Raw genomic sequence first — 20330 nt, forward strand, 5'->3', positions numbered from 1 at the left:
TATTAACTCTTAATAGTAATAAGAAAAAGTTTAAATATAGAAAAGTTACGTATAATTATTAAAAAATAATATTTCTAGGCTGCGTTCGAAAACTTCACTTGGGTGCACACCAGCATCGTTCTGTCCTTGTTCAACTTTTAGTGAATAACAAAGATAGAACGACGTGGTGTGCACCCGAGTAAAGTTTTCGAACGCAGTCCTATATATGTATAATACCTTCAAACAGAAAAATTACTTAAAAGTGATTTATTACATTATAAAAAGATGTCTAATAATTCGTATCAAACAGGATTTAATTAATAATTTATTCGAAATTTTATAGACATTCTTATTCTAAAAATGTCCGTTCCTCCAGTTTATGATAGTTTTTCTAAATGAGTATCTTTCTAAATGTAGTATATTATCAGCGTTTGTTTCTTTTCCTTATTGCGAGTTGAATATTGATAATTTCAACAGTGAAGAAACTAGTTAGGAAATTTTTGCTTACGCGATGACTTGATTTGCGCTATAACTCGAATTCATTGACAAAACATATAGTTTTATGATACATGATTAATAAGTTCTACGTGCTTGTTTGTTCGATGTTTACTGCAATATCGAAATCGCGTTTTACGTTGCTTCACTGATAGCAGTCTTAAGGGTATCGTGGGAGGCAAAAATCAAAGAGAATGTAAGAAAACCAGCTACGGATTAAAACATTTCTTTTCTTGGGGATACAAATTGGAGATACGAATTTGCTTTTTATTTCACGATTGTATAATAATGTCTATAAAAAGAAAGTGGTACGCGCGAGCGGGAGAATTTATAATATACGTGACATTTGCTTTGCGGTTTAGGTGAAACAGATAACCGGCAGTCTGGAAGAGGAGCGCAATTGGGCACAAGAACTTGAGAACGAGAGGGATCAGTTCAGAGAGCGATTAGACACGGAAACGCGGCTGCGGGAGAAGCAGGACAATGATCGAGTGCGAAATATCGAGGAACTGCGCGATGAAGTGAAGGAGCTGAAGGACCAGTTGTTCAAGAAGGATTCAATCGTGCAGCAATACGAGAACGATCTCGCCGAACGGGACAGATTGCTTAAACAGAAGAGCGCATTGTTGGGAGAAAAGTGTCAGGCATATGAGGAGATCAGCCAGGTTTCCGAAAAAAGGAAAAAGCAGATCATTCAATTGAGGGCATCTGTAAAAACACGCGATGACGCCCTCACAGAGATCAACAATAAGCATCGTGCGTTGTTATCACAGGTGAAGTAAATCGATCTTTATTTTTTGAAATAAGATAGCACAAGATTCTGATTATTTTATATATTGGTGCTAGGAAAATTTCTTGAATCTTGAGACATTAATCGTTTTGATACAATCATAATCTGGCATTACTATTCTTTTTTTTTTTCTTGACGCTAAACATCTTATTCTTTATTTTTGACGTTATTGATAATAAGTATATAATAAATTTAGTTTTAGAATAAATGCTTTTAATGAAAAATATATACTGATAATACAGCTGTAGAAGCTCTCAAATTTACCTGTATTAAAAGTTATGTATCAGGTTTTTTTTATTATACTTATATCTATTATATCTGTTGTAACTTATATTTATTGTACTTTGTAGTGCGAAAATAATTATGGCAAGCGTTCGCCGCCTAGTAGTCCCTCAGCTTTAATTTCGTTGACAAACGATTATCTATCACCGTTTACGGGACAGAAAGTATCTTATGTACAAAGTACAACGAATCATGATGGTTCTTATGATTGTGAATCGAGTAAAGAAAGAGCGACGAGTTTGAGTTCACCACTCGACAGAGATTCCAAGGAACTTAAGCATCTTGTAAAGGTTAATAAAATATTTATTGCCTGTTTTGCTACAAGGTAATCTGGTCTTATCAAAAAGAATTTAATTGCAGGAACTGGAAGAAAGGGATAATAAATTAAAACAGCACGAAGATACTAGAAAGCAGTTGATATTAAAACTGTGCAACGCCCAGAAGCAGGCAGAAAATTCAGAGCAAAAATTGAAAAAGCTGGAGGTCGAGTATCAGAAGGCCATTAGAGCGATACAAGGCTTCATGGAGCGCGAGAAACACAGGCTACATACGGATTCCCACCAAGAACGGCAGATCGTGGAACTAGAGTCAGAGTTACGCAAGAGAAGAAACAGCCACAGTCCCGTCTCGTTGAAGGATCTCAGCGTTAAGAACGTGGACGATATTCAAAACGATTCCTGCAAACAGGTCAATATTGCGATTCATCTCTGATCTTGTTTGCCGATCTCTACGTTTCAGAATTGTACGTTTGACAACTCAACCTTTTGAAAGATTTATGCGATGCTTATCTTTAAATATTATTTTAAATCCTGAAACGTAGAGACACGCTTTGATTGCCGAGAAGCACGATTGAACAGCTTGAAATATCGGAAGTTTCTCTCTTCTTTTCAGAATCGCTAAATTCATCTAACTTCTGTTTCTCCTTTTCTGCTCTATGCCATCGTTATTATGATTGCATGATTTTTGTTGTTTTTTAACTATCTCGCTTGACAATCGCTTTTCTTGCAGTGCATGAATAAGATTTACTATGTAATACTTTATTTTAAATATTTTTGACTATATCTTGTACTTTTCACTTTTTATTTATACAAGGTAATTTTCTATTATTTTTTATGATATATATGATGTAATCAATGCGATGTACTAGATAAATTTTAACAATTCATATTTTGGACATTGTTTATTGTAGTTTATTTCAGTAATTGTATTCAAAATATGCCATAACAGACACGGTTACACTTTATTGTACATAGGAATTTGTGCATTTGTACAATTTTATAGTTTGTTCGCACAATATTAATGTTTTAAATGTTGTAAATATTTAACAATTAACTTTCAAGTTAACTGTTTCTTTAGGGCATAGATTTTTATTAACGTTTCAAAATTCTCACGATAGCATTACATGATTTTTTTCTAATATATTTAATGATATTTAATTAATATAATAAATAATAGGACTCTTTTTATAGAGTCTACTATTTCCAAGACATATGGAATCTTATATATTCACTTGAGTTCACTGCATTGAGGATAAAAAAGTCTCTGAGATCCTTTATAGTCTTCACTATAAAAGATTCTTTATTAGAAAAATGTATTAAATGTTTCAACATCTTTTTATACTCAAATATAAAATATCAAATAATATGTCAAATTCCAGACAAAATTGTAAAATTGTATTTTTTTGTTTAATATTTATTTAATATTTTATTTATATACTTTAGTGAATTGCTTATATATTTTTTTCAGTTATTTATTTAAACTTTCTTAAACCTTATAACCTTCCTTAAAATGTAAAAGAACAATTTTGCAGAGTTTATATCGCATATAGAAATTTGAATTATTCCATCAAAATTTATTAGAGAAGGGTGTCATCAATCTTAGGATATCTAAAAAATTGTGTAAAAGTAATAGAAAAATATCAGCATAGGGTTAAATAATAGAATCCAAATAAATAATAGAATCCAAAATAAAGGAAAGAATTTGAATTCTATAAATATCTATAGAACTAACTACTGCTTCCTTAATTTTTCTTATTACTTTTTATTTCTCATTACTTTCATATCACATATCTCTTCCATAATTCTTATCAGTCTTCTTTTCCTTTTACTTTTGTCTTATAAAACTTTGTTGCACGCGTTTTACAATTTCTTGTCAATATTCTAAAGTTTTCTAAGGAGCCTGTTGTATATTGGTCAGAGAAAGATTTTGGAGGCATAAAGCGCGACTCTCGTTTGGTATCTCGGGAATACCGTGCGGGAAGACGCGGTCGTCGTCTATTAATAGAGACCGCCGCCTCTTCTCGCGACTTCTTACGGTCTATGCATCGCGATACGCGGCAGTCCTCATACGAATACTCATCTCGACCGATCAGCCGCCGCAGCCCGCGGTAGCGCCGAACGAATAATAATACAAAGAATACAACAACACGAGAAACAACGAGATAGATCCGTCGCCGATCGTCCAGCTATCTCGACGATATCACGAGAGAACGACTCGCGTCTGTACGCTCCGAAAATAGCGCGCGATTGCTAACTCTTAACATAGCATAGCGGGAGGAAGTTGTTACTTTGCTCTACGCGTCGAATAAGTTAAGGGAGCACAAAGAGATAACCAAAGAATTTGTGAAAATTAAACAAATTATATATTAAAAACAATTTAAATAGAAGAGTGAAGAAATTTTGTTTGTATAATTGCGCTTCATGGAAACTGTAGCGATTCAAAATTAGCTAGTAATTAGAACCAGATGCATAGGTAACTTATATTGGCATAGTTTTCTTTCACGCTAACGGATATTCACCAGTGCTGATCGCACTAGCACTGACGTAGAGTATCTATTCGCGAGTTGATTAATCGGTCGCTGCTTTCGTTGCTGCTTTCCGGTTGAGTTAAAAGTTCAACGACAATTAAATATGTTCTCTTGTCTGTGCGCCTCAGTGCGAATGGAGGTAGGTATAGTGTCAGGTGTTGTTGTTGTGAGTGCTGTCTTTCTCAGTATGTTCGTCAAAGGATACTTGTCGTGCTTAGCCATCAGGCTTTATAGATTTCCTCTCTGCAGCGTGCTCTTTCAGCCGTACATATTACAGAATAAAATCTGAAAATGATTTAAATTAAAAAGTCAATAATTTATTGAGTTATTTAGATAAATATTTTTTATTAAATACTTTTGATGGATTAAAAATCTTAAGAAATTAATTAACATACATTTTATAATATGCAATAATATGCAATTTTACATCCGTGTTCTATAATTTGATTAGTCTTATTGTTAATATCAGCATTTTTAAGTTTATATGAATATAGAAATTTTTAAAATGTGTAATATTGATGATAGAAAATAGACAAAATAGATATTTGATGTTGAAAATGAAGAAGATTAATAATCTCGAGTTAAAAAGAAACAGATTCTCTAAATTTATTAAGTAATCTATGATTTAAAAAGCATTCTGTTCAAACATTTAATTTATACATATATTCATAGCTTATTAAAACATGCATGTCCCATATAATACATTTTTATTTACGTTCACGAAATCAAATAACTGACATGAGTTTATCTTTTTTACACAAATAGTTACAATTTCAATTTACAATTGTAAGAGTTATTTAAGTACGATTGTAAAATTAACACAAAGCAAGTGATGATTTATGACAACTTACATGACAAATGTTTTTAATGATGGAAGACTATATTGCTTTCATAAGCTAAATCATATTTTTTAAGTTATTTTGTTCGCAAATTATTAAAGACGAGAAAATTTGTTATATTTTTGTACAGTAGAAGCAATTATTCTTGAAGTTTCTTTTACTAGATAAGTCTCAGAATGGCATGTTTATTTAGCAAAGAAACAGGAGAAATTATAAGAAATGTGTTTCCCTTTTAGGCACCGGCGATTGTCACACTCGTACCGCCGCGATGTTGGTCTAAGAAAACGAAAAGTTAAATTATTGTAACTGTTCTCCTGCATAAGAATGTATAACTTGCATGTAATGTCTTTGCATTTTTTCTTATCACTTCTCGAAAGCTTGGTTCTTACATTATATACATGAATTTTATATTTCATTGTAATCAAAATTATATATATTTGAATAAAGCAGTTTCCCAGTGAACCTAACGTTTTGAGTTTTATTGATATGGAACAACACTTTATGCTTGCAGCAACGTTTCGAAGAAATGGAAAGCAAGATTAGCGACCTGCGAGACCAAATCGAGACAATAAAAGCTGAAAAGAATCTCCTGGAAAAACGGACGCAAGTCGAGTTTAACGTATGTCATAATGCAAATATAATTTCTTATTTATTGCAATTTTATTAATTATAATTTGCAGTTACGATATATTTGTATGTACATATAATAATAAAATAATAACTAATCTCATAAATAAGTGAATGACATCATATTATCGGCTTTTTAATTGAATTTTATGCTTATTAATTATATTGTGTTTATTATCTTTTATATTTCTCTTTGGTGTTTATATAACTAGCAATTTATTGCATAATTATGCAAATATAAAATGGAAGAGTTCAACAAGAAATATATTATGATATTTATTTTAAATAATAATAACGTTAAATAGAATATTGATTTAAAGACGAAGCGCTAAATGTTGTATTTAAAAAGCAATATATAAATTTATTATAATTTATAGTATATTTGTAGTAACTGTAATGATATACTTAAATTTTTTTGTTATTGCTGTAACATATCTTATATCGTTTATTCAAACAAATTAAAAAAAAATACATAATTTACACATGATATACTAATTTTAATTGATATCTGTGCAACAGACATGACAGCACAATTTTTAATTAATTTTGAAATAAATTTTCAATTTATTACATTACTATATTTTTATTTGTATATTTGTTTTTTTTTAAATAAAACAATTTAAAAAATATAAAATTATAATTTATTTTGGTACAGATGAAATAAATTTATTTCTTTTTCATTGTATATAGGAATTCCAAGTTCGTCTTCTCAATAAGGAGCAAAAGATTAAGGTCCTGGAGATGGAGAAGCAGATCGTTACAGAAGATTTGAAAAACAAAACCGCTCAACTCGATAAACTCAGACATGTTGATGAGATGAACGGTGTGGATGAAGTTACCACCACCAACTATCGCGATGATACTCTACGAAGAGAAAATCTGCTCGAGCAGTTGAATCAGCGAAACGTCGAGGTCGAGGAGAAGAATCGCAAGATTGAACAGTTGACGAAGGAACTGCATGCGACGACTCAGAATCTGCAGATGTTGATTAACACAGAACTCTGGAGCAAGAACAAGGAGATCGCCAAGCTGCACAATCATATGACAGCATCGTGTAGTGACAGGAACCGTAATAAGCCCGAGATTGTCCAGGAAGTTGATAGCAGCTTGCAGTTAACAAATCTGATGCACGAGTTGAATGAAATCGGTGTTAAAGTAAATTTCACGAACGACATTGTTCAACTTGATTACATCAACGGGGACGAAACGGTGGACGTGAAGACTTTAAGCGAGAGCGTTCAGAGGCTGACGAGTCAGCGAAATGATCTCGAAAAGGAAGTGGATTATCTCAAGTGGCTGAAGCTCGTGTCGAAGCCCGACATCGCCGCGGAAATCGATGGTTGTGGCAACGAGACGGAACGGGCGAAGAAGTACTGCGAGCTGCTGCGCACGCATCTGAAGGACCTGGTGAAGTTCATGAAGGAGATGCTCAAGAATACCGATCGTGCGGACACTATTGGTAACGAGCACAAGAAGATCGTGCTCGATGTTCTGCTCAGCTCCAAAATACTGTCGGACGATTTTGTGCGAGCTCTTGAAGGTATGAGCGTGGAAGACGGTGGTGCGATCGTGAACGATAGGATCGATGGTTCCGTGAAAAGGAGTCGGTCCGACAACGTCGTGGAGACGTTGAAAAATCAGGCGTCGCAGTCGGATTCAGAAACGTTCTCAGAACCCGATCGGACCGTCTCCATGGCCAGAATCGGTCTGCAGGAAAAGCAATACAAGAACCTGAGCCGTCCAAGATTCACGAAGTATACCAAGACCCGCAGCGACTCCGAGGACTCCGCGGATTATGTGCCTTATTATAAGACCTATCAGAACGACCTTAGCGATCTGGACGCGAGCCACCAGATACAGGAGCTGAAGGAAACGAATAACATGTTGTATTCTGAACTTAGCGCCCTAAGGAATGACTTGATCACAAAAGCTTCTTTCGATTGTGTAAGTGTATTTGTATATTTTTAGGTCATTAATTACCCATGCTTATTAACGCGATTAAATAAATATTATTTTAAAACTAATTTTTAAAAAACTAAATTATGTATAAAGTTTTAATTAAAAATTGAATTAATTTGTAATATAAACATCCCATTAATTTAGGAATTTATAAATGATTGAATTTACAAAAGCTGAATTTTATAGGTAATCGATGAAAAATTAACGCCATTCATCACGAAGTTGGAGAAGTCGCAAAGGTTTTGTGAAAAGTTACAAGCTTCTTTGGAAAAGAGGATACACGAGTTCCATACGTTGAGAAAGGAGAGCAAGCAGAATAGCGTTCGCAAGATGCAATTGGAGAAAAAGATCAACGATGTCGAACAAATGGCGAGCGAAATTACCAAACAGAAAGCTGAATTTTTGCAGTACAAGGAAAACACCGATAGAAAGACTACGGAAACCCTTTTGATACTCAATAAAGAGAATGAATCGGTGAGTGCGTGCTGCTTGTTTACACTGGTTATAAAAATACTTACAAAACTTTAATTATCTGATCCATTTCAGTTGCGAGCGAGAATTAAACAGCTAGAGGATGAAACGGAAACCGCCAAGGCAACCATATCCACTCTCAGAAAAGAACTGGACCATCTCACTCTTTCGCATAGTCAAATACTCGTGGAGAATACCAAGTTGACGAACGACAAGTTAAGACTTGAGCAAGATATAAGAAAAATGGAAAATCGATATGACGTGACTGTTCGTTCGCTGCACGATAAATTCAGCAAAGAGGTAAGCGAATCTGCATTAGTTCATGAAAGTGTTTCCCGGTGTGTGCCATTACTAATACGTGATGTAACGTCGTCGTATAGATATGCGATCTCAATCAGATCAACGAATCGCATAGAGCAAGAGTGCAAGAACTCGAAACGGCGAATAAAGAATTCAGGAGACACATGGCGGTGTGCGAGGCTAGCGATTCGGCGGCGAGCTCGAGCGGCGTATCGTCGATACCTACGGACGCCACGCTCAAGCAAACTTGCGATATTCTGCAGGAATATCAACCTTATAACGTTAGTTCATTTTCTAGTGTTGAATGTAGCTGTCTGTTGTTAAGCTTCATTTGTAAATTGTATTATATTAAAAATGGACAAGTGCAAGTCGCGAATTATACATAATTGATACATATCATGATACTTCAAGAAATCTTCTAACAATTATATGTGACGCTAAATAGCATGCACACTTTATTTAATTTAAATATTGCACATTAAAAATAAATTGCTGTTACATTTATTATTGTAGCATAAAGATTTATAGATTTATGTGATTGCATTTGTGATCAGTTTATATTATGATGAGTTAAGCATATTTTATAATAAATTTTATATCGCGCACTTCTTCGTTTAAAACATTGTAAGTTTCCGTGATCGTGAACGTAAGATTTAAGCTTTGATTTCTACAATTTATTACAGGGCTCGCAGTTTTGGCAACTGACGAATTACTCTGCACTCGGAGGACGCAGTAAATCCAGTTGTTCGCCAGATTTGGGGATAGAAAGCGACGCTGCCGTTACTACAATGAGACCTTTGAAAGACACATTAAAAATCACAGAATCTATGACTAACTTACTGAGCGACGAAGACGGTAGTAATCACAGAGATTCAAACAGTGAAAGTCCATTACCGATAGAAGGTGCGTTTCAAAATGCTTTAAAAAACTTGTTATTAATCTCCTCTCTTATTATATTTCTTCTTTTTGAAAATTCTTAATTTAAGGTTAATTAGTCTTATTTAATAATACTTGTTTTTTAATTTACTTTAAAATGATAAGTGATCTTGTAATTATCTTTTACAGGTCTTGAAGAGGTTGAAGCTTTGAAACAGGAGAATGAAGCATTAAAGCGAAGACTGATGAAAACTAGGAAAGCATTGGAGGATACGTTTGAGCACTTATCGACCTCAAACAAGAACAAGAAAAATGTTGAAAAGGCGATAATAAAGCAACTTATGGTCACAAGAAGTATCCTCAAAAAGACGAGGACATACGACGAACCTTCGGACAACTAACAGAGATTACAGACTGACTGACTGATCAAAAAAATATTATGCACGAAGTGTGAAAAAAAGGGAAGTAGAACATAGGGAAGTTGTTACTCGTTGAATTGTGTTTCTCATAGATTAATTGTTCATTCAATGTATCGTGTTTTATCTGCGTTTCTCATTTATCTCTTCTCACATTTTTTTGAGATGAGAGAACTAACGATACATATCGGTACAAAAAATTGCAATACTCAGTAATACTGTAATACTAGGAATTACGTGTTACAAAATTTTTAAACGGAAAAGATTTCTAAGTGACAGATATTTTCATACGAACATAGAAACAAACTATTTTCAAAGAATATAAAAAAAAAACGAAACGAGAGCTTAAAATGGATTTGTATATTGAGATTTGTATATATTTATACGGGATACGCGGATGATATTTTTGACATTTTTGTAGATTTTCTTTCACTGTGGAAAAGTCCTCCAAATGCTGAATACGGCGCGAACGCCGATATTAGAGTCTGTCTTCGTTTGTTGACGTATTTTGCTTTATGAATAACAGAAATTCGCAATATGTGTGTATATATAATTAATAATTATCTCATATATGTAGCATTTGTACATAATCACCACGAATAAAGTGCCATTGATATGCAGGAGTTTATGCGTTAATCACAAATGCATGTTCGTGACGTACGTCGTGTTAATTATGTTACGTTTAGCGTCTCGAATTTCTGTTCTGTTCTCCTTTTCGCCGTCGATGTCCTATATCTTCTGTTTCCGAGGCGGTTTATTCGCCGCGTGCGAATAAATACTTGAGAATAAAAATGAAAGACCGTGGCACGGCGAGTTTAAGATTATGATAGAATTTTTATTATCACTCCATGACTAGATAATAATATAAAGATCCGTAATAACTCATAGTGATGTGAAGTGTACGAACTGCGCCAGACACGCGAATTCCTTCGACCGCACATCCGGCGAGGAGCGGAGAGAAATACTGTACAACATTAATCTTTCTTATAAGTCTAATATACCTTTCTTACCGTCTTTCCTTCCGTTCGCGATAATCCCACCCGTTGGTAGAACGTATATGAGAGCATGTAAGACAAGGGGAGGCGTGATGGGGGATGGAGAGAGCTGGGAGCCAGTACCGAGATATATACAATTCTACAGTGACGTTTTTGCGCTTCTATCGCTGCTGCCGCTCGTTTTGCACGCCAGCATGCCATTTAATAATAATATGAGACCATATTTGGATTAATCAACTTATTCCTGTTCCATTTTATTACGAAATTATTTAATGTTTTTGCAAAGTGCCACTAAGCGTGTCTCTTTTAATATATTCAGTGTATTACGTTTATTTAAAATCTCTAAAATCTGAAATTTATTTTTGTAATATTAGTAGAGGTAATATAATCTATAAAAATATTAGAAGAATCATGATAATACAGAGTAAACTGAGATGTTTTATCGTGCTTTTGTAACTTGTGAAGATGTCAAAGATGACAGTTAAAAAGATACAAAAGCAATCAACTTGTTAATCCAAGCGAGACTCGTATTACTATTGCATGCATTTTGCCTAAGATTTATCGTACATTCAAGTCGTTCAATTTATCTCTCTCCTGTTTTGATTATCAACATATTTTGCGACTTACGACTCGAGAGAACGATTTTCCAATTTCTCCTCTGTATACACAATGACGAGTCACAAGTTATCATTAGTCGACGGCTTACGTGACCTCGTGGTCAATCAGCAGCGAGGTGCAGTTCGAAATTTATAATTTTGATCATTGCACAGATCGGCGTGCAAAAATAGCAAGAATGTACAAGATCGCGCAATTCTGCTCGAAGATTGTGCTTGACTTTGCATTCGCTTTTCAGATTTCTTCAGATTTCGAATTTGTGTCAGGTGTAATAATAATTAAAGCGTGTCCACGATGGTGTAATACGGACAATACGTGTCTGAAGAAGCGTTTGCAAGTATGTCAATTAAATTGCAAATATTGTTTAACGTAAACATCACTGTGCACGTTGAGATTTTGCACGTTGAGATTTTGCACGTCAATCTTTCTTACGCACAATTTCAACTAGCAAAGAAAAGTTTTCAATCCACATTATTCGATTCTGAAAAAAAGTATTATTGTTTCTGTACAATATCTGTATAATATTAAATTCGGAAAGATCTCATTCACACGAACTGTAATTATATTATTGGTCACTAAATTAACATGATTCAATATCTTTTTTTTTATATGCCAATAATGCAAGTAATTAAGAAGTAACAACTAAAATCGGATATCCTGGATTGGATCAACTTTTCCTACAGGTTTAATTCGTACTATTTACAATACACATTTCAAGATTCTAGCGTCACACGCAAGCAAGATAAATCGTCAACACGCATGCCCGATGCCCGATTTTCAATATTTAAGTCTTCAAAGATCGCTCGAACAATGATAATTAAATCAAAATAAATCATTTTATGTTGATCGGATATCGAAGAACATTCCTTGCTTCTTCCATTTGACGATAAAATAGAGCGACAAGATAATCTTGTTAAAAATTTAGAGATTATACAGGTACTTTATCTCAGCACATTCTAAAGGAAGATATAAAGAATAGACTTTATACTCGTGCAAGAAAATAGTTTGATTATTGTATATTAATTCTCTTGAATATTTGCGAAATTTTGAATTTTATATGTAAGCTGTAATATCAAATTGATGTAAACTTATCAATTAGTGTATTCTTTTTAAAAACTTGCACTATGAAAATCGGGCCTAGAGGCAATGGTATGACCATACGGATGATCACATTCGTCGTGATGATGCGAATTCATTCAGATAGTAATCAAATATCCGTATCCGTCATACCTCAATACCTTAGAAACAAAATTTGCACGTGTCCTGTTATAAAATCTTGATTTCCACTCATATTCTGCAAATTGTCTTTCGGGCTCGACTTACTTACAGACTGAAAGAAATTAACGAACGGGCTATCATAGATCACGACGAATGGATCCGCGAACAGTCCGGGGCACGTTTAACACTACTTCCTATTATTACTCGACAATCAAACTCCGAGAAACGAGGAACTTGTACATAAATATATTTAGATTAGTCGTAGTATCGAATGCGAATCGTACGTATGCCATGAAGGCTTCGATACGGCCGCTCGGATGACAAAAGATCGTGAGGAGGGACGGTGTAAAATACCAGCGTAGAATAACTTGTGGACTTGGACCATGTGAGACGTTTGCAAGCGTCGCGCAATCCGTCGTCGCTGAAGATACCACGTCGTCTTATCAAGAATGATTTTTTCGAGATTTTTCTGGCAATGCTTTTGTAGTCTATCCGGAATTTTAGTGAACAGTGATTAATTCAAACTTGTCTTACCGGCAATCGAGTGACAGTGTAAAAGATCTAAGAGCGAAGAAAGCGATTTCAATTATCAATTCAAATATTGATAAATCATTAAGATAATTATGATTTAGAGTCTTCTAAATTCTCCATAAATCACATTGTTCCAAAATAAAGTAAAAAATATTGTAAATGCACATGAACAAAATCATAATTACACACTGCAATAATTAATTAACGATATATTTTAGAGAGATAACAATAATCTTTTTAATTTTTAGTACATGAAAAAATCTTGATATATGTATAGATACATAATCTTTATATATGTAAATAAATATACAAATTTTTCATAGAGAATTAAAAAAAATAATATATATACATTATATACATAATATAATTATTTTATACAAAATATTCCATGAAAATATACGAAAATGTGAAATTCACATTCTTAATCGAAAATAAAGATTCGTTTTTCGCTTTTAGATCTTGCACACAAAAAAGATTTTAGAACTTCTTCAGTCAAATAAAATCAGGCCTTGTCGAATAGGTTTAGCGCTTTCTGAAATTTACGAAATTCATTATTTTATTCGAAGAAACGTCTTCGGGGAAGACGACGACGACGACGACGACGACGACGACGACGACGACGACGAGACCGGCATCGACGATCTCAGGTGAACGCCCCGCTCCGCCAGCACGTTATTCTATACGGTATTTGGCGACGCGCGGTTTTGGCGGGTTATGTGGCGTAATGGGAATGGGAATGAGAATGATGGTGAGCATGCGGGGGCGGCGGTTCGCCGAGCCAGGAGTCCGGCGACGGCGGGAAGTCGGGGTAACCGCCGCCACCGCCGCTACCACCGCCGCCGCCGCCGCCGCCGCCGCCACCGCCGCCTCCGCTCGACTCGTTACTCAGATCCGACGCTGGTCCTGGCACCATGCCGCCCGGTCCCCCTGGAATCATACGGTTTACGTCAGTCGTAAAGTTCCGATTCTCGCAGTAGAATAGTTTAACGCCCGAGAGTTCCTTCTCGTCTCAAACCGAGCTATAGTGTATTATTGATCACCTAGCGAGCAAGGCTTGTCCGAAATGGGGGCTGAGGGCTGAGAAAATTGGCAGATTTGCGAGAATCCATGCAGATTGTTCGGAAAGCCAAGAGAACTAAAAAGAGTCGGGATCTCTCGACACGGTTGAAGAAACGAAGAAGTTGTGGGAACTCAGAAAGTTAAAAGGATTAAGGAACGTTACAGATTGGAAGACTTGAAGATACAGAGAGAACTGATAGTCAAGAGAGTCAAAAGTGTATATTGTCTTTCAAGAGTATATTGTATGGTAATTGGCGTCAGGCCTACCGAGAGTGGTGTACACCGAGAGACCAGCGTCCGGCGGATACGGGAACTGGGGTGGTAAGGACGGTGATCTGGACGTTGAGAGATACGGAGGTGTCGTCGCACCCAGGTACCCGCGGGGCGGTCCACCCCCGGCTCCGTTGCCACCGCCACCTGGACTCGCGCCCTCGCCGTCCAGGCCCATGTTCACCACTGTTCCGTAGCTGTCATTACTCAAGTCTGCAAAAACAAATCGTTTTCTTCTTAAGTATCAGACTAGCGCAATTAGATTAGAATGTATTATATAAACCCTTCGTTAAGGGAAAATATTCATTTAAGCTAACCCAGACAATACGCAGGTCCCAAATCGGGATGTATAACGTCATTAAGACGTCTTAATGATGTCTTTAAGATATCATATCCCGATTTGGGACATTATGTTCACTGGGAATATTCTATTGTTATAAAACTTGCGAAACTAGATATAATGATACGAATCAGGACATTAGAAATATATATGGCTAAAGTGGTGCTTTCCGTCACGCGTCGGGAGCTATCGTAACGAGCGATCATTCTAACGCCGTAAGTTGGAAGTCGAAAGTCAAGCCAGCGACTGGCAGCATCCATTGTGTCTGGGTCTCCCAGTACCCAGATGCTATCCGAGGGGAGGACGATCTCCTCAAATATTCAGGAGATCGCGGAGGCTAACTGCCGGCTCACCGTGTCCGAGATTTCAGGAAGATTGCGGGCCATCCTTGAATTTATGCTCGCTATTACCTGCACTTACTCGAACGAGTACCGCGTATAACACACCGCTCGTCTAGATTATTTCGGAAGCGGCTGACGCGATTATTATGAATGACTTTGATACATAATTATTTGAGGGAGGAACGATAGCTACCAGTTGTATGGGCATATTTTTATATCACGCTGTCACATTTGAAGATAAATATTTCTTATTATCGTTATCTTTTTCCAATTGGTATTTAATTTATATTTAATTTTTTTTATCTTGATAACTAAATATCATAAGTATTAAGATATAATATTTTCTTGCAGAAGTTAGCTGGAACTATAAGAATTTATTTTTGAAAAAGACAATGAAGTAGACAAATTCTACTTGTATTCAACTAAAAATATTTTTATTAATCAAAATTTTAATTTGCTTAGAAGTTTAATTTTAACGTTGAAGGAATCGATACATTATAAACTAGTATTTATAGTTGGGATGAACTGCGACACACAAGAATTGCGTAGTCTATCTTTCAGCTTTTCTTGCCTTTTTATTGCCATCTTTATATTTATATCAACAAAATGATAATGCAATAATGCAACTCACCGTGATGACCGAAGGTGGAGTCCAAGTCTACCTTCAGCTCGTCTTTGTCAAGAAGCTTATCGTGTCTAGGCGAGTGACCGCCCGCACCGGCGCCTTTCATACTGCGAAAATATTGAGACCACCTCGTCCTACCAGCATCTTTCTTCAGCCTCTTTTCTTTCGCCCTCCTACAGAGACCATAACGATAGTAATTAATAACAATCACTAATAGCTACATTATAAAGTTTTGTTTTTGGAAACCTCCGAAGAGGTAAGATCATTAATTTTAATAGAATAGATTATTAATAAAATTACCAATAAAAAAGTTTCTAAATGCTTCTAATGATTCGACGAAAAATAGGTTTATATTAAAAACCTTAATTATGATTATGAAATTATAACTTCATTTTGGGATATCTCGTTGCGCTTATGATCATTAATTATTTTTTTGTAGACAATATTTAAAAATTATTGATACACTATGGATATCATGCTACGCTAATACAAATATTATCGCTTTCAATATCACGCGTTCAATGGATGTTGATACTGAACGCCGATAAAATCAAGAAAAAGAATAAATTCTGGGACGATAAACATTTTACTCGTTGTGCTAGGTGTTCGATTATTTATGATAAATACTCATATCTCGTAACGTCTCGTACAAATTTCTACTTTCCATTATCATTTCGCTGAATAATGAAAAAATGTATCTTATCTCGCGGCGACAGTCCGACATTAATCTCGTATTACGTCGATTATATCGGTGTAAGTTTTCTGGAAAACTCTGCACCACACGTGTGTAGTTTTATGAATTTACGTGTGTTATATAGGTAGTATATTTATCTGCAGTCATTGATAGGCCTTATTTACTTATCCTTGGGCGTTATTTTCACGGGCGCGCGCGCGCTTTCTAACACCGTTCGCATCTGATAAGCGACGGAGGTCAGCGACTAGGACTCTCCTTTTATACAGATAAAACAATTTTTCACGACAAATCGTTATACTTTGCTTACAATATCACGTAGTGCCACTTGAGCGATAAGAGGGAAAAATGTGCATCCATCCGTTACAAAGTACAGTATATACTTGCAGATATCATGATCTCGGGTACGTAGAATAAAGTTAACAACGTAGACATCAATTTCATTATTATAATCTTTAGTTTATATTTCTGGGATTTATTTAAATTCCCATTCAAATTAAGTGACATCTCTACTTAGCTTGTGTCAAATTATGTATATGACGCATAATTTTCGAACAAGAGTTAATTCGGAAATTAACTTTTATAATGGGAATTAATTTCTGCTGTCGTTAATTAAATTATCTAACATGTTTTGTGTTGCGGAAGAAATGTATGTATTCGGAGTGATGTCTCTCAACATCTTCGAATCTCTCGATTGCTTCCACGAACGGCTTCAGAAACCATATCAAAGGCCACGTCAGACGCTAATGCAGAAAAAAGAAATCCTGACGATAAGCTTCTCTCTTAATTTGATGATTTCATCAGGATCCAAAATTAACTTTTCTCATCTAACTTCTTTATTTAGTATATGAATCGCGTTCACACTGCTTGTCATTTATACAACGCGTAATTTTAGATGATACATTTAATCTCGGACTCTATTTCTTCCGAATATTATTCCTGTCTACGTTATATCGAATACAATGCGCACATACACATAGTTCGACGAATTGTAATATAAGGTATCTCTACGTGAAGAGCTCGGAGAGAGAGAGAGAATATGGGAAGCCCTGTAGCTCAACTATCCAACTTTTCTTACCTATTCTGGAACCAGACTTGAACGACGCGCATGTCGAGACCTGTGTCCTGAGACAGCTGTTCTCGCACGTGCCTCGCCGGTTTCGGACTGGTGTTGTACGCCAGCTTGAGAGTTTCAAGCTGCTTCGCCGTGATCGTCGTCCGCGGCCTCTTATTAGGTTGATCACCGTCTATACTTCCCCCATCTGCCAGTTCTAAAAGTCCCGTAAATTACGCATCATACATACATATTTTGGAGATCTCTATTTAATTAATCAATCAATAATTTATCAACCATATTTACGTGTATTAAAAATATTCAAACGCTATTAAACTTTGATTTTTCGTTCATATCTTTTCTATTATCAAGGAAAATTATGAAAATATCTAGAATATTATAAAAAGTCGAAAGTAGAAACTATTTATTTAATTTTAAATTAATGCTAAAAAAAAGAATTACTGTAAAAAATTACATTCTGAATAGAAGATTCTTCGAAAAGGAATCCTTTCTTATGAGAATGCTATTTTGGCAATTTAAAAAAGGTTACATAAAGATCACTTCTTACCTTTCGCCTTCGCCTGTTCGTAATCAGGCTTGCAGACGAGTTTTCTATCTTCCATGAGATAAAATTCATCGCCGGTGTCCAGTTGCCGGGAGCAAAGAGCGCACGAGAAACACGTGAGGTGGTAGACAAACTCCTGCGCCCTTCGTACCACCTGCGAAGGCGCCAGCCCTTGGCCGCAGCCCGCGCATTTTGTCCCGAAACGCCTGCCACACCAACAACATACAATATTTTCACATTACATTCACACATCAATGACAAAACTATATAACTGACATAACATTGTCGCGATTCGTCAAATCCGACAATCGATGCGAATGCAAGTAACGATATGCGCTTGCAGTAATCATTACAAGTAATAACTTCTGCTTACTATACATAATTATTTATGCTAATATTCTTTACTTTATTTTTATTATAATTTTAAAATGTAATTAAAACAAAAATAATTCTGTGGTAGTTTAATATTTCAAGTAAAAAATCAAGGATATAAAGAATGAAGGATAGAACGAGAGAAAATCGGTTTAGCTTTTCAAAGAAAAGAAAAGTGATATCATATCTTGCGAATAAACGAGGAAATACATGCTACATCTTCCGGAATCGATATTGAAATATCCTATGTACATGTTTTAAAAATATAATATTTTTTTGCCTTGTCATAGTTCGTTATTATCGCGATAAGATGGATAAGTCGAACAAAGTATTGCGAAAAACGCCGAAAAGATTTGTCTATTATTTTTTTTGTAAATTTATATAGATTAGATGGTCTCTTAAAGATATAATCAATAAATACCAAAAATAAAAATTAATAAGAATAATGACCAGTAACAAATATTTTAGATAAACCGTAATATATAATCTCTTCATGTACAAAGATAATTTCTGTATATATATTATAAATATATTAAAAATCTACATGATCTACATAATATTTAGAAAATATTTGCACGTGTATATATGCAAGTAATGTCGTGACAGCAATTATTGGTGCTTACTTGAAGAAGTCATCTTTGCAGAACACGTGGCCGTTTCTCGCGAAACATTTGTCGGTCAATCTGGCACCGCAGTCCCGACACGTGAGACACCTTGCATGCCAACACCTCTCCAGGACCCTTAGAACGTATTTATCCAAAATAACTTCCTGACATCCGCCGCATTTTGGTATCGTGGCTGCAACATATCAACGCAACGGATGTAATAAGCATGGTACAAAAAAAGATACTTTTCTTCATACCTCGGTCGAAAGTACGTACTTTCGTCCCTAATAGCAGGGACGAAAGCTTAACATTTACTCCCTGTGAGAAGTACACGCGCTCCCTCTATAACCTTAAACCTTAACGCCCTTTAACCTTAAAAATAGTCATCAATATTGTTCTGTCGTCAGTTAATTTAATATTAAAATATTATTAAAGTCAATTCAATAATCTAGCAAAAATGAACAATATGTCATCTGATGAATCCGTAGACGAGGAAGAAGTTATACGAAATTTCGATGCAGAAGCGCGATTGATAATAAATACAGATACGTTGCCAAAGAAGTCTGTTGATCGATACAATCTTGTTTACAACACGTATAAAAAGTGGCAGATAGAACACAAAACTTCACTGTCAAATTGTGAAGAAAATAATTTGATTGTGTATTTTAAGGACCTATCTAAAAAATTAAAGCCGTCAACTTTATGGAGTGTTTGGTCAATTTTGAAAAGCACATTAAATTCAAGAGACAATGTTAACATAGATAATTTTCTTAGACTTGACTCTTCGAATGTATTTGATGCCTGCCCCCACGACCAGCAGCACTCGCTTCGCTCGTGCCGCAAATGTCGGGGGCAGGCATCAAAAACATGCTTATTAACATTTAAAGTTAAAAAAAGTAAAATTAATAACGTACTTTCGACCGGCTATGAAGAAAAATCGTATACACTACGCGGGCCAAAAGTTGAAATCTCGGTCCTGCTTGTCATGATGCCCTCGGCTTCGCCTCGGGGCATCATGACGCGCAGGGCCGAAAATTCAACTTTCGGCCCTTGTAGTGTAATATACTATTTCATATTATACTTTCATATACACTTATACTTTTCATATTTTGTACGTTAATAATAATTAATATATAGATATGATATGAAAAGTATAGACACATGAGAGAAATAGTTTTATATATTAAATTTATTGTCATTACTTTTATA

At 35.2% G+C, this 20330-nt stretch overlaps 2 protein-coding genes across 5 annotated transcripts in view; one reads left to right on the forward strand and one right to left on the reverse strand.

Moving 5' to 3' along the window:
- Positions 1-10463, forward strand: part of Cnn (phosphodiesterase 4D interacting protein centrosomin) — a 33918-nt gene extending 23455 nt beyond the window's left edge. For all 4 annotated transcript variants that reach the window (XM_071719676.1, XM_071719675.1, XM_071719677.1 and 1 more), the window contains 10 exons: positions 837-1247; positions 1615-1836; positions 1907-2233; positions 5703-5810; positions 6509-7762; positions 7964-8251; positions 8324-8548; positions 8629-8829; positions 9232-9451; positions 9614-10463. In XM_071719676.1, the coding sequence (XP_071575777.1) occupies positions 837-1247; positions 1615-1836; positions 1907-2233; positions 5703-5810; positions 6509-7762; positions 7964-8251; positions 8324-8548; positions 8629-8829; positions 9232-9451; positions 9614-9825 (3468 nt within the window). In that variant the 3' untranslated portion in view covers positions 9826-10463. The remainder of the gene's footprint in view (positions 1-836; positions 1248-1614; positions 1837-1906; positions 2234-5702; positions 5811-6508; positions 7763-7963; positions 8252-8323; positions 8549-8628; positions 8830-9231; positions 9452-9613) is intronic.
- Positions 10464-10654: 191 nt separating this feature from the next.
- Positions 10655-20330, reverse strand: part of Lim3 (Lim3 homeobox protein) — a 60947-nt gene continuing 51271 nt past the window's right edge. Inside the window, exons 3-8 of the mRNA XM_071719680.1 lie at positions 19140-19314; positions 18148-18350; positions 17604-17796; positions 15841-16007; positions 14526-14741; positions 10655-14126 (exon numbers count right to left, since the gene is read on the reverse strand). Of these exons, the coding sequence (XP_071575781.1) occupies positions 13912-14126; positions 14526-14741; positions 15841-16007; positions 17604-17796; positions 18148-18350; positions 19140-19314 (1169 nt within the window). The 3' untranslated portion in view covers positions 10655-13911. The remainder of the gene's footprint in view (positions 14127-14525; positions 14742-15840; positions 16008-17603; positions 17797-18147; positions 18351-19139; positions 19315-20330) is intronic.

Source organism: Temnothorax nylanderi, unplaced genomic scaffold (assembly GCF_030848795.1).
Source record: "Temnothorax nylanderi isolate EJ_2023f unplaced genomic scaffold, tnyl_v1.0 TNYL_tig0306_pilon, whole genome shotgun sequence".
Lineage (NCBI taxonomy): Eukaryota > Metazoa > Arthropoda > Insecta > Hymenoptera > Formicidae > Temnothorax > Temnothorax nylanderi.